The sequence below is a fragment of the Protopterus annectens genome, chromosome 1.part0 (assembly GCF_019279795.1).
Source record: "Protopterus annectens isolate FY-2018-M chromosome 1.part0, PAN1.0, whole genome shotgun sequence".
NCBI classification, from domain to species: Eukaryota; Metazoa; Chordata; order Ceratodontiformes; family Protopteridae; genus Protopterus; species Protopterus annectens.
This window is the reverse complement of record NC_056725.1, coordinates 755022409-755037759: the sequence shown is the minus strand read 5'-3', so window position 1 is coordinate 755037759 and position 15351 is coordinate 755022409. Positions and strand designations below refer to the sequence as shown.

The following is a 15351-nucleotide window of genomic DNA, read 5'->3' as shown; positions in this document are numbered from 1 at the left end:
ATTTCAAAGCCAAGGGGTGACAGGTGCAAGCCGTCTCTTGCGAAGCAACGCGGCTTGTCGAGCATGTCATCCCAGGTTGACCGACACTGGATTCCCTTTGAATGACACCAGGAGCTTAGCCAATTGTTGAAATTGATCATTTTTTCTTTATACTGAGGTATTATTCTTGGTGAGGGCAGGATGCTACTCAGGGTCAGGGTCATACCTGCCTGGGCTACATGATCAGAAAGCTCTTCCATGTCTCTCTTCATGTAGTCCAGAGAGGTACATTTCAGGTCATTCACACCAATATGAACAATGTCAGAGTCATATTTGTACTTGTTCTGGAGTGACCTGAGTGCTTGTGTTATGTGGTGGATTCTGGCTCCCGATAGGCAGCTAATAGTAACCTTCTTCTTGTCCAGCCTAGTGAGTGGGGCATCAGTGTGCCTGACTATTGTGAAATAAGTTTCCACTTTTATTTCGAGAATGTTGAATCCTATGATGTTATACTGTATTTGTTCTATCCCCACACCTTTTTTTATTTGCTTCATTTTTTGCATACTATGTAACTGTTTTTATATCTATGTGGAGCTTTTCTCCCCGGGCCTCTACTGAAAATGGAAATATATCCAGTTAGACTAGCCCAGTTAACAAATGTAAAATAAAAATAAATAAATAAATAAAAATATTGAGTTGCTTATTACTAGTGTATTAGGTATGTTATTTCGCCTTAAGGGCTGTGATTGTGCAGCACATTGATTTTGTGTTTTATGTGCTGTCTGGTTTGTGATGGGAGGTGCAGGTTTTGTGGGTGTCTGCTTTGGAGCTCTCTGATGCTTTTGCAGGTTTTTATTTAGAGCCTCCGAGTATGATTTTGTGTATTTGTGTATTTTTTGCCAGTGCTGGTTTAGTAGGTCTATGTGTGAGGCTGGAGGTGTGGTGCAAGTGTTAACCTTCTCCTCATGACTGTCTGTTCCAGTCTTGGGTGGAGAGACCTTATTCTCCAGTTTGGCTGTATAATTACATCTCTCTCATATGTTAGTGTTTTGTGGTAGGAGGTGAGGACTGTCTGTGTACATGAGGCAGTTGTAACATTGCCTCAGGATACCCAGATTCACCAGCTGGACTGGAGAGTACACCTGAAGTTGCCCTTTGGTCATGCCTGAATAGTAGGGTGAGCTGCTTAGTCGCTTGGTTGGTGAGGGGTGGATAAAGAGCCTTGCCCTGCTGGGCAGTCAAGTGTCAGGGTATATTATTGCTTGTTATTAGGTCTGAGCAAGTGCTGGACTGTAGGATTCTTTTTGAATGCTTAGGTTGAGAGTTAGACAAGTTTCAAGTGAAAAACTGAAGAGGAGACTTAGTGGAGCCGGGAATAATTTAACCCTAGCTAACCAGTGCTGCCCGGCGCACAAAACCGTGCAAACGCGGTTTTTAAGCTACTAACTTCTGGGCTGGAACCACTCCTCCAGGGACAGATGGCTGCTCAAAGTTCTCCTCTCTCACAGGTGAACAGAGTTAATAGTCATGGTATTATCCAGACAGAAAGAACTTTTTGGGATAGTTAATATCTTGCTCAGTTGTTGGTTCCTTAGTGTAACCTCCACTCAGAATAGGTGTATTTCATTTCATTTACTTTTTTGACAGTCATATACTTCATCTGTCATGTTTTCATCACAATCTCTATCAACAAATAGGTTATTTAGAAGATCTAGCAATTGTTGTGAGTCTTAGCATGCATACAGCATGACTTTTGACTATGTTATGCTTAGTGTCCAGGGTAAGAACTTTTTCTGTGTAGAAAATTATTATTAAAAGTGAGTTTCCTGTATATCCTAAACATTATTTCATTCTTACTATGGTCCACACTGGTAGTAATATCCAAAAATTTTATATTGTCCATAAATTATTCTCCAGAAAGACTCAAATATGATGTAGTGGTGGTTAAATATGTAATAAAATTATTCACTTTGTTTTCCTGTCCATGTTATTAAAAGAAATGTCACTATATGTGAAGTATATCAAATAAAATAAAGTATTTGATTAAAAAGACTTTCAACATATGTGTATTGATATATACTTTCAAGTCCCAATTTTTCCAGTTTTGACAGTTTATTTAAAGTAACTTACTCCATTATTTTTTCCACATCAAGGAAGTAGGCTTATGGGTCTGTGACACTCTGGACTTGAATTTTCCCCTTTTTCTTAAAGATGGGTGTCCAAGCACATATTTCCAATCTTGTGGAAACTCCCCATATATAAATGACCTAGCAAATAATAAATGCAGTGTACAGTAAGTTCACATTGAATTGTTTGCACATCACTGTTGCTAATACAGGTTCACTTTGCGTAGTACTTTAATGTAATATGTTTTAATTTCAGTATGTGAAGTTACCTGAATGTTAATAGGATGAACCATCTCCCTCCTTGTGGAGCCAAACTATTTGTCATACAGTTTGTTGTGTTTAAGAATACATTTTAGTATCCACATATAGATTATCTAATTGTATGTCTTTTATCATCCTATAGATCTACAAAATTGTTTCCTATTAATGCTCACTATATTAATTTAAAATTTCCTACAGATTTCAAAATTTTCCTGAACTTGTCTCTCACGGTTTAATTTGTTCTGTTTATTTACATTGTCAAATGTATGTAGTTCAGCCTTATTTCATTTCTTATATATTTTTTCTCTCTCATCTTAATTGTCTTAGTGTTATGGAAGTAGTCTCCTGACCATGTGTGGCTAGATCCTGATGTAAAACATTTTTTTAGATTTTTCCATAAAAAATTTAACTTTCAGAAAACTTGCCACATTTCTTCTGTTGCCTTTCCACTGAATTTACCATTCCAACTAGTTTTACACAGTGACTATTTTGATTCCATATAATCTGGTATTAATCTTCTGTGCTTTGGTTAAGACTTCATTTTGGTAAAATTATCTAGCAGTAGTTTAACCTTTATAACCCCATAATCACTGCATCAAAAGTGGTCATACTTTAACTCCATAGTCAGCAGACTTGTCTGTCCAGCCTTGAGCTTGTTTATCTTTGTAAATATTCTGCAGAATACATCTTGGAGTTGCTTTACATGTGGCTTTTTGAATGTATCCTGAAAAATAGTTTTTATTCATATGACCATAAAATGCTATTCACCTCTCTTCATTCCCTCAGTTTATGCATGATAGACCTCCATTACATTCTTTGTGGATCTGCTGTATTAAACTAAATATAGGGAACTGCAGTGGTCTGTGCCATTTCTGGATACAGTAGTTGTAACATTTATGACCATCTGATGTAATTAATTTATTTGTGTTTTTTTATTAATTATTATGCTCTGTGTAGTCCTCATCACCACAAAAGAATTGAAAGGCCTTGTGCTGATTTTTAAATTTTAACATTTGTATAAAACATGGGTTGACACTCTTGGCATCTGAGCATTAGGGGAGGGGCATTGGTTACATAACCCAAAGAGCTGTTGATGTGACAGCTTCCAGTAGGTTTGACCTTAAACAGTGGTCTTTTTTAGTGTGAACAAATTGTAGTTTTCAGTATATATGACTGTGTAACTCTGCACTGGGTTGCTGAGAAAAAGTGTACTTTGTATGTGTTGGTAGACCGTGTATAGGTTAGAAGGAAGGCCAGTGCTAGCACTATGGGCAGAAGCCATGTTGTGTAGGGGAGAGGAATTTTTCCTGCAAGAGATGGTCTAGAAATTTTTTTAATACGTTTTTCAAGTATTTTGGTGAGGGGAGATAAGATTGCTATAGGTCTAAGGTTATTAATATCCGTTGAATTTCCTCCTTTGTGCAGAGGGATAGGTCTATATTACGCTGTTGAAAGGCGTTTTCATCAAATGCCTTTTCATCAATACGTAAACATTGAACTACCAAAACCCGAACAGCCCCTTCAGTGATTTTTTTCCTAGGGGAAAAATTGCTTGGCTGTTGTCAGGAATTTGCCCTTTCCTACACTGTAGTGCGATCTCAGAGCTGGTATATTTAGTTGGGGGGCACTGCCCCCCCCCCCCACACTTCTTAGGGTTTGACAGTATGTTTTGTTTTTGATTGGCCAAGCGATTTTTTCCCCAAGGAAAAATTTGCTGAAGTGGCTGTTTGGAGTTTTGGTAGTTCGATGTTTACTTGTCGATGAAAACGCCTTTTAACAGTGTAATATAGACCAGAGTGATAATGTATGACTTTTTCTAGAGAGGAATGTGGGATTCCTGGATTGACCTATTTGTAAGGATTGACAGGATAGGTAATGCTTTTGACTGCTTGGGTACCCACTTGGAAGGTGGTTATCTGAAAAGAAACATGGTTTTGTTTAGGAATAGTTTTATAGAGGATGTGAGCACAGGTTTGAAGGTGAAAGTGCATATGGTGATATGTGTCTGCTAGGCAGGGTTGGGATTAGGGTTGAGGAATCCTGGGTTAGAGATGTTATACTATCTGTAAAATTATAATATCATATCCTGGGGAAATCTTAATTACCCAGATATGGGATGGAGTAGTGTCAGGGTAGAGGGTCTTTGGGTGTTGGAGCTCTGAGTCATTTTGCAGACTGCCTCTGTCCATAAGGGACACTTGCAGTACCCCAGGAGTGAATTTACAGTTCTGCATCCATTTATCCATATTCTTTTTGAAGAGAGTGAGGGGTGGGATTAGTTTTCTGAAAATGAGAAGTTTATTCTATAGATGAGGTAGCATTTGGGATATGAATTTCTCTCCCCAGCAAGTTTTGTTAGTCACAAATAAGGTTTGGGTCCATGGAATGCATAAACTTCTTATAATTTTTTTTATGAATATGTAACATTTTCATCAGAGCTGGATCAGAGAATGCCTTGTAGGTCAGGCATAAGTCACCTCTCAAATGATATGAGACATAGTAAAGGAATACAGCTTTTAGTCATTCTGCATAAGACATGTGTATTACACTTTGTATTTTTTTTTTATTTAATGAGAAACCTCTGGAGCCATTCCAGTTGGTGTAAGTGCCTGGTTAGGGACATGCAAAAGGGGGCATTGTACTCTTATGGCCCTGATGTACAATGGCACTATGACTTCCTTTGATCTTGATGCCATGCCTTTACTTGTAAGTTGAGCCACACAGACGAATTTCCTCACCACCGTAGCTATCTGGTGGTCAAAGTTTAGGTTACTATCTGTGTTTCTAAGTCCCTCACCACTGGGTCAACTTTTAGGAGTGTGTTATCAATATTATAATTTGCGAGGATAGATTTACCAAAGGGTATGATTTTGCAGTTTTTAGCATTTAGACTGCTCCCTCCCTGCCCCCTATTTCCACCCGCCCCCACTACTTCTACTTTTATTCTAACCCCTAATCACCTGACCAGTAGTCCAACCCCTAACTCCCTAAAAACTAGCCCAACCCACTTATCCTACCCCCCCCACCCCAATCCAATTACATCCCACACTAATCCCACTCCCAACAACACAACTCTGCCCTCACACACAACCAACCAGGAATCCTCGTTGTACTTCTTACTCAAAGTATTATCATGTTACCCACACTCACATCCCTATCACTAGCTCTACTATCGCTAACCTTCCTAACTTCCTTACAAACAGACCTACCGCTGCACAACTGCTATCACTCTACCCACACTAGCCCACCCTCTCAAACCCACTCAGACTTCTACATATGCCCTACAATCATACATCTTACAACTACATATTACTCACTAACAAAAATTACGCCACCTCACCACACTAAGAAAAACTCTCATAGACCAAGCTCACAAACAATATTAAAAAAACACATACTGACACTCCTACAAACTCTGCTAACCTCTGGTAACATTCACCCAAATCCAGGTCCCCCCTCAGCTAGACAAACATCTGACCTGCTAATCCTAAATCTCAACATAAGAAGTATTACCAACAAGCTAACGGACCTACATGCATTCATAGCCCACTACAACCCTGATATACTCGCCATTACAGAAACCTGGCTTAAACCCAGTATCCAAGATGAAGACTTTCTTTCCCCAGGGTATAATACACTTAGATCTGATAGAACAAACAGGAAAGGAGGAGGAGTAGCCATTCTCTTTAAAAACACCCTTAACCTCCAGCTCCTGCACACCACACCACCCACTTTTCAAAATGCTGAAATCCTATTTTCTGTCCTATCCATAAGAAACCCCAAGAAGATCAATATAATACGCTGCTACATACCTCCAGGTAACAACTCACTCATAATAGAAGACATCCTACACTGGACAAAGGACAATCTACCTCAGGAAACAATCCTACTAGGAGACCTTAACACTGACTGGGGAGCCTGTAACTCCAGCAGCCCCTCTACTCATATCAATCTAGATGGGTTCTCTCAACTCATTAAAGAACCAACTAGAATAGATGAGAAAACAAAGAGAGAATCCATACTGGACTGGACACTAACCAATTATCCCAAACAAAACTGTACAGTAGGCTTTCTCCCAGATGACTTAAGTGATCATCTCCCCACCTTCCTACTCCAGAAACACTTCAATCACCCCAAACCAGTAGTCTACAAATTTGTACGAGATGACCATAACCTTACCCCACGATACCTAAATACTGTCCTAAGCCACTGCAACTGGGAACCACTACGGACATTCGGGTTAGACCAGGCAGTAGACTACTTCAGTACTACCTTCTCTAACATCCTTAACAGTCTAGCTCCCAGCAGAAAGATCAGAGTTAAAGCCAACTACACACCCTGGCTAAATAGGGACACCAGAGCCTTACTAAAAGCTAGAGATAAAGCCTGGAAAATCTGGAAAACTGACAAAACCCGTAGCTCCAGACAATAACATCAACAGCTTAGAAGCAAGGTCAAGGCTGAATCCAAAATAAACAAACAAAACTATTTTCTTCGCGCCCAAAGGAAATATTCAAATAGTCCACAAAAATTCTGGCATGCCATTAACTCCCTACTAAAGCCAGGCAAAACCAGAACCCCAGCACCCATCTCTACTAACAATACCCTAGACATAGCTTCTCAATTTAATAACCATTTTACTAAATCCATCTTAGCCCTGTCCAGTTAAGTAACCAAAAACAGTCTACCTCAATCACAACCTAACCTATCCCACACCACCCTCTCTTTCAGCCTATCACCAGTGCCCACCTCAACTGTCAAAAAAACTCTTCCTAAAACTAAAGCCAACCACACTAGCAGCTGATAGCATACCTAAAAATGGCTAGTGACTCCCTATCATATCCTGTCTCCATCCTTATCAACCACTCCATACTAGAATCCTACATACCCAAACTCTGGAAAGTATCTCACATCATTCCTCTCCATAAAGGAGGTAATTCTTATGAATTTTCCAACTACCAACCTATTTCCATTCTTTGCCCCTTATTTAAAATTCTTGAGAAATGCATCCACTTGCAAGTGATGACATTTCTTAAAACACACAATCTACTATTTACCACACAACACGGTTTCCGCCTACATCACAGCACTACCACAGCCCTTCTATCCTTCACTAATCGTATAAACCTTCACAGGAATGATAACAAATATGTATCAGCCATTTTCCTAGACCTCTCAAAAGCATTTGATATACTCTCCCACTCCATTCTACTAGACTCACTAACATCACTATCCTTCACCTCCTCTACTATAGCCTGGTTCAGAAGCTACTTGTCTGACAGGCAACAATCAGTCCAATGGAAAGGAACTCTGTCTACACAACTTCCAACCACCATAGGAGTCCCATAAGGCTCTATACTGGGCCCACTATTGTTCTCTATTTTCACAAATAACCTCAAATGCTCTACACAACATGCCACACTCATACAATATGCGGATGATTCAACCCTGATCTGTTCTGCCTCATCTCCCACCACCCTACATACACTCACACAAGATACCTTTATCTCAGTAGAAAAATGGATATCTGGTATCCAACTAATTCTAAATCCCAAAAAGACAAAACTGCTACTATTTACCCCTAATAGATAAAAAAAAAAAACTCTCCTTTACCATAACATCTAAGGATGGCACCACCATCTCCCCTTCTAACCACACCAGACTTCTGGGCATTGAAATAGACAATAATCTCCACTTTGATGTTCACATCTCACATACCATAAAACTAGTACACAAAAACCTAGGCTCCCTATACAGGCATAAGTCCTTTCTCTCACAAAAAGCAAGAGTCACTCTTGCACAAAGCCGCCTCCTCTCAACTTTATTATACGCAGCACCAATCTTTACCCAAATCAGACAATGTGACCTAGACAAATTAGAATCATGCTACAGTAAAATAGCGAAGTTTGCTACTAACTGAACCTATAGAACCAATCACTGTGCTGCACTAAAATAACTAAAATGGCTTGAGCTACCACAGCTACTTAACTATCACCAGCTGGGCACAGCCTACAATATTCTCAAATATCCTGAAAAAAAACCCTCATTATTCAACCTACTTACTATCTATACTGCAAACCGGTACCTAAGATCCAGTGAAAAATCTCTCCTCTCCATCACCAAGGCTAACAATAATGCAGGGAAAGCACTCTACTCCCGCACCGTTTCCAGAAATTGGAACTCTCTTCCCCTATCAGTGTCCACTGCCCCCTCCACATCCATATTCAAAAACTCCCTCAAATTGCACCTTCTTAGTACCTGGTTATGCCCTTGTATCACATAACCCTACCCATACTACTACTAACTCCCCAAATTCCTCTCTGATCACATGCTGGAGCTCTGATCCCCTGTAGGCTTGGTCATCTGAAAGGGTACTTTTAACTGTAGAATCTTAATTGATATATTTTCTTCTCTTACCAGTGTACAACTGACATTGTCTTTTTACCCATGTTGTATATCTTCTTTTACCTGGAGTGTTTTTATTAATTTCTTGTTATATTACTATGCTCAGCATACATGATGTAACCTGTTTTGTGTATTATGCTGTATGTACTGTATTTGTATAACTTGATGTTGGAGCTTTTCTCCCTGGGCCTCCGCTGAAAATGGACCTGGTCCAGTCGGAATTTCCCGGGTAACAAATGTAATATAAATAAATAAAGTTGTGTGTCATTTTTAGACTGGTTTGTAGGACGCCAACATCATTTGGAGATTCAGTGATTGCACCCACCTTACAGTCCTCGGCAAACTTGATGAGCCAGAGGCCCCCAACATTGGCCTTTAATTCAGAGAAGTATATACCAAAACAGGAGGTGTCCCAACCCTGAGCCCTGTGGGACACTGCTAGTGACAGGTTTCTTATTGAAGTGGATTCCCCCTTTCTGGACATGTGTCCTGTCAGTGAGTCATGGCTATCCATCTGAAAATGTATGGGTTTGTCTAACTCAGTAAGTTTATCTATGATCCCTGAGTGGAAGATTGTGTTGAAAGCTTTGGTGAGGTCTAGACTTGTGGTATGTACCATTTTACCCTCATCCATGGCCCTGGTGACCTTCCAGACTGAGCAGGCAAGGCCTCCTTCTGACAAAGCCAAATTGGGTCTGATCCAGTGTTTGGAGAGTTCCTGTGTAATTATTGATCAGGTCCATAATAATTCTCTCCATGGCCTTGCAGATAAGACTGGTCAAGCTTTTGGATCTGTAGTTCCCTGGGTCAGTTGATGCCCCCCCCCTTGTGCAGAAGGGTAGCTGTTGCATTCTTCCATTTCTCTGGGACAAAGCTTGTCCGCAGGCTGCAGTTATCTAGTGGTCTTGATAGATTCTGTTTTAAGCTATTTGTGAAGCATCCTGAAATGTTGTGGGGACCCATAGAGACTGTGTTTATGGATTTAGCAAGCACAGTAAGGACCTGTTCCCTCTTAATGACTAGTAGGGGGATGGTCAGGGTTATTTCTTTGGGTATGGTAGGAGGTGATGGAGTTGAACTGAATTTGTTGATCAGCAGGTCTGCAGTAGTTTTTAGCTGGGTATAAGTGCTGCCATTCATGATCAACTCTGCACATTGCTGAGCGTTTCCCCTGAGGTTATGAACATAATTAAAAAAAAAGGCTTACAGTTGGTTCTTTTACCTGGAAGGCTATCTTTGCCTCAGTTTGCTTTTGCAGATTTGACCAGCTCTGTAATTGTTTGTTTCGACTGGTGGGTGTCTTTCTGCACTGTTTTTTTTTCTGTTCCTTCATGGCTTTGGATAGAATTTTTTTTTATTAGCCTGTTTATGCTAGGGGGTCCACCAGTGTGGTTTATTTTTGCCAGTAATCATAGGTTTGACTCGGACAGGTACTGCCTCCTGTACACAGATATGAATGTGTTTGTACAGTGTTTTTGTGTACAGCTCTGAATAGGCCTCAGTGCCTTCTGGGTTCAGAGAGGCTTGGAAGTTTAATAAGATATCAGTTTGAGGTGATTGGCCTTAGCAAAGTTCATAACAGTTTTGGAGTTTGATGGAGGTTCTAGGTTAGTTTTAACTCATTCCCTCCAGTACAGCTCTTTTTAGTGTGTACCTTTAACTCCCAGTGGGTGTGGCTTGAGCCTTTAAAAAATGAAATTATCACCTTATAGTTCTAACATACTCTTTGACAAAGGTCAAATATCAATGTTTTCCATCATTTTTGCTTCTAGATAAAATCTTCTGATAGCTTGTATGTATCACGGTTTTGGAATGAATACAAATATGAACAAGCAATATCTGGGACCTAGTGGCGTCAGTAGGAGGCAACTGCAGATGCATCTGTGTAGGTGTCACGCAGATGTAGTGAGTACTAAAGGAGATCATTTTGTGATCAGATCTTACCAGGAAGGAGTTAATGCATGGCAGGGAGCAGCATCCCCTCATATTTGTGAGTACTACATCTAAGATATTTGTAGCTCTAGTTGGGGAGCTAACTAGTTGCTCCAGGGTGTTTGCATTGACGAAGTCCAAAAACCTCTGAGCAAGTGAATTATGGGTTGTATAAGTTTCCCAGTTTATGGAGGGGTAGTTGAAGTCACCCAAAAGTATGATGTTAGGCTGAATGTTAAGAGATTCCAGTAGGTTTAGGTAGGAGGTGTGGTATTCCAGACTCATGTTAGGGGATCTGTAGCTAGCAAGGATATGATAGGGGGCAGCACTTATGGTTAGTTGTGCATGGAGCAGCTCAAGCGAGTCATGTTGTTGGACCAGTCTAGCAGTTTACTTGTACTTTACAAAACCCTGAGACAGCTCCTCCCTTTGTATTATCCTGAGCTGAGGAGGATCGAAATATGTGAAAAGCATTGTAGCATTTGATAGTTTGAGTGTTTTCCATGGTTCTAAACTGTGTTTCCCATTACTGTACATATGTCTGCATCTTCCAGGGTGAGGAGTGCTTCCAGGGAGTGCATTTTTTATTAAAACTCCTAGTATTGAGCAACAGTACCTTTAGGTAGTTGAATGATTTTTATGTTGGAGGGTTTAACAAATTGAAACAGCCTAAAAAGGCACTATGGGGATAGATAAAGTTTTGCAAGTGTGTGGAAGCCAAGTGGTGATGTGCAAACCATCTCTGGCATAGTATCATGGTTTTGTCGATCATGTCTCCTCAGGCTGACCGCTATTGAATCCCCTTATTGTGAGACCTTTTTTTTTTTTTTTTGCTAATACTGAATTCAACGGCATTGTAGTAAAAAAAAATGTTTTTTTTTCCCAGAGTGTCTGGAGGAGATCTCTCTAAATATGCTAATTGTGAGATCATGCAGCCTTGAGGTTCAGAAAAATCTATCCTCATGCTCACTTTTCAGCAATTTCACTGAACACCATGTATATACTGCTCAAGTAAAGTGATGTCATATTTTGTTCAAATACAGTGTAATGGTCCCAATTTGCTGCATGTTTACCATACATGGTGTGCTAATTTAAAAATAATTAAAATTAGGCCATTTTTGTAGAACCAAACACTTACTAGTTTCCACATTTGCTAATCTTAATACAAAAAGTAAGTAAAACTTGCACTACTCTAAGAATCGCTGAACTTCTGGAAAATTTTAGTGAGACTTGCATTTTGTTAGACAATCATGGTCTATCTTTACTTTTCATTTGTAATAGTAATACTGTTATTGCATAGTCTGAAAGTGTTTTTTCTTTCCATTACAGTTGCAGAGATGCTTAGCCATTTGTCAAAAGGCATCAGAGAAGATTTTTCAATTCTACAGAGATTCTCTACGGAGAAAGTTCTCCAAGTCATGAGTACCACTGTATTTCAAAAGTCATTTTATTCTCAAGGAGTTTTCGCGATGAACCACCAGAAACAATGATAGTTGAGCTTTATTATTTGCCTTGTGCATTTTTTCTCTTATTAGATTTCAGTGAAGAAGATTTTTCTGAAATCTATGAATTTTAAGATGTTTTATTCTGAAAATATTATTCTGAAACTCTGTCTGATTTGGCGGTACCATTTTTGTAAATAGAGCTGGTATTCATAGGCACTTACAAGGCTGTTGATCTATGAGGATTGTAAGAAGCTAAGCCTTACATTCCAATGGTAGTCTTTAATCCCTTATATTTTGATTATTAATAACCCAGAGCAAAACAGGTAGGAAGAACAAGGATGTGTTGGGGCATTTACCTGTTGCCGCTATCCATGATGGAAATTGGTGCTAAACTGTATGTGAATTTGAAGTTTCCTATCTCTTTTCCAAATTGTGCTTGAATAGGATAAGAGAGGTACTTCTCTTTATGTTGAGTTGAAGACTGTTCCATAGAGGTGACAGGTGCCTTGGTCTTAATTTTAGAATATTGTTCTTCTGAAGCTGTTTTTGTACCCTTCAACTTGACTTTTGACCTCCAACTTGTGGACCCCTGTGTTCATGTGTTAACTGGGGAGCTTGGCATTCAGAACAGTGGGGCCAGTAGTCTGGTAGTATTAATTCTGCAGCAGTGGGTCATCTTTGTTCCAACTGTGGGAGCAGTGACCTCACAGGCATGAGCCACATGCTTCTGACCAGTATGTGCAGCTAGTAAATCATGCCCTTCTTCATCTACTGGTCTCTACCAGAGGTCATACAAGGTACAGATGACCCCGAATGATCCATTTACTCACCCAAGACAGGCAAACAGGCCCATGACCATTTCATATCCCTTCCAGGTAATTTGTCTTTCATCCAGATACATGTAATTGGTTGCTCAGATGGCTGTCTTGCCTCTGGTTTTATTGAAACTTTTGTGTGGAATATTGAATGCTACTGTTATCTGTTCAATCTGTTCACTTTGTACTTTGTACTTGCACATATCTGTGAAGTGTAGCCACTCAGATGGCAAATGTAAGAAAATAGTATTATGCTGGTTATAGTTGTCTCACTGTGTATGGATTGCTATGATACATTGTCAGCTTAATTGAAAATGCACAAAGCAATAAGATTATCAAATTTGCATTGTAATTATCAAGAATGTCCACAAAACTGTGATGATTTTTACATATAGGATATTTACAAAAACATGTCTGTAATGCAGTATCTCATAACAGCACTGGAATACTGGCTGCTACCCTTAATCATTTAATTTTGTCATGGAGTACTTTGTCATTTTTGCAACACTGATTGCAGAGTGTTTATACATATTGTCGAGCCCTCTTACCCCGGACCTTCCTTTGCTGTAGGTTGTCTGCTGCTGCTTTTACAGTTGGGGCTTGCTTATACAAGGGGAAAATGTATTCAGGTGCCAGTGGCTGAACAAGCAGCATGCTTGCCTTTTGTCCTGAAAGACCAGAAGAAATGTGGCTGCTCATCCCACCCCAGGAAACTGGAATATTTTTTCCGTTACTGACCCTGCAATGCAGCATTAGGGGGTGATGCACTAAGGAGTGTGCTGTCCTTCAAATGAGATATTAAACTGAGGTGCCATTTTCCTGAGTTGATGGTAGATCAGGTAGAAGAAAAAGTTCCCACAACACTTGTTGAAAAGAGTAGGGGGAGTTCCCCAGTGCCTCAGACCAGATTTTCCCTCGTTGGTGTGAATATCACCTTGTGTTTCCCTTGAAAAAAAGGCATTTGTGCTAGTGGGACCAATCCAGCCAACAGAGGGATGGGTAAGTAAATAGTTTGGGCATATTTGCAAAAGACTGCTAAGAGATGTAAAGTGCAAGTATCTGACTCTAGATACTTTTAATACAGATACCTCCTGACCAAGTGTCTCATTCAGTCACACTTGTAATCAGCATCGCCATACTCATGTGATTTATGTTAAAGAATCAGAGCCTTTGTTACAATAAACAATACAATTTTTCTTTTTATTACAGCTCCTGTTGGAGTAAATAAGCACCAGGTGTGGCAGCATCATTTCAGGATATATTGCATTATAACTTTTGCATACTAGTTGGCGTAACCAAAGTATTAAACATTAGAAAAGAGTTTCTCTGTGGTACATTGTTTCTAAAAGCTTGCAAAAAGTGGAATCATTCAAAAATGCCTAATGACTTCATTCTGATACATTGGTGAAAAAAAGTTCATTTAAATGATAACTGTTATTTAATAAACATATTAGTTTCAGAAAAGAATTTTAATATACTGATGTTACCGTCCTATATAAAGCATCAAACTATCTGTTGTTACTTGAAGATTTGCAGGCTTCTTTTGCACTATTGAAAACCTAAACATGCAGTCCTAAATGATGAGATCGTAAAACCCATTGTCTCAGAAATGAAGTGTGTCTCTCCTTTTTCTGTGAGTGGCTTCTACCCTAGTTTTAGTATGCTGTGTTAGTGACTTATTCATGTCTTGGATTTCACGACAGTCCCACAGTTTAAACAGTGTTGTGACTGGATGGCTGTCTAAATCATTGTATTTGATCATTTCTACAGCAAAACTTCTGATGGGTAATTATAAACTCTGATGATAATCAAGTTGTCTAGGAAATTTGGATTAATAGTTTAAGAAAGCTTTTACTCCAAATTCAATAGAGAACCTTATAATAATGCTGCTGGTTGTGCTGCAAAAAATGTTGACCCACCAAGCAACTTTCATCTGACATGGTCTACCCATATCAGTCCCCCCCCCCAAAAAAAAAATATATATGCAGTGGAATGATAATCTGGAGTTGAACTGGACCTTGGAAAGAGAAGGTGCTGTTAGGAAATGTTCACTGAGTAAACCAAGTTTGGTAATTTGAACCCATTAATTTAACATTTCAGTGTGATCCACAGTATTACCGAAGTTGTCATGCACTAGATCATGCCTAGCACACCCCTATTTTTTTTTCTGACACTTGCAGGCTTTGGAACATTGCCTCTTTTTGGAAAAGTTCCTGCGTTTGATAAGTAAGAAATATAAACCTCTAACCTTTTAAGTTGGCTGCAAGACTGTGTGTCATGACCTGTGTGTTGCCTAAGGGAATACCATGATGTTAGTCACTGTATTAAATGCCATTGGTTTAATCTAACCTCATGAAGATGATGACAGGAAGGACTAGAAACCTTTTT

The 15351-nt window shown here is 39.4% G+C and overlaps 1 protein-coding gene across 2 annotated transcripts in view; it reads left to right on the top strand.

Annotated features, from left to right (window-relative positions):
• EXOSC5 (exosome component 5) overlaps window positions 1-14490 on the top strand; it is a 1116451-nt gene extending 1101961 nt beyond the window's left edge. The window contains exon 7 of one of the 2 annotated variants that reach the window (XM_044062751.1): window positions 12033-14490. In XM_044062751.1, the coding sequence (XP_043918686.1) occupies window positions 12033-12125 (93 nt within the window). In that variant the 3' untranslated portion in view covers window positions 12126-14490. The remainder of the gene's footprint in view (window positions 1-12032) is intronic. The other variant, XM_044062741.1, reaches the window with a different exon arrangement.
• Window positions 14491-15351: the final 861 nt, after the last annotated feature.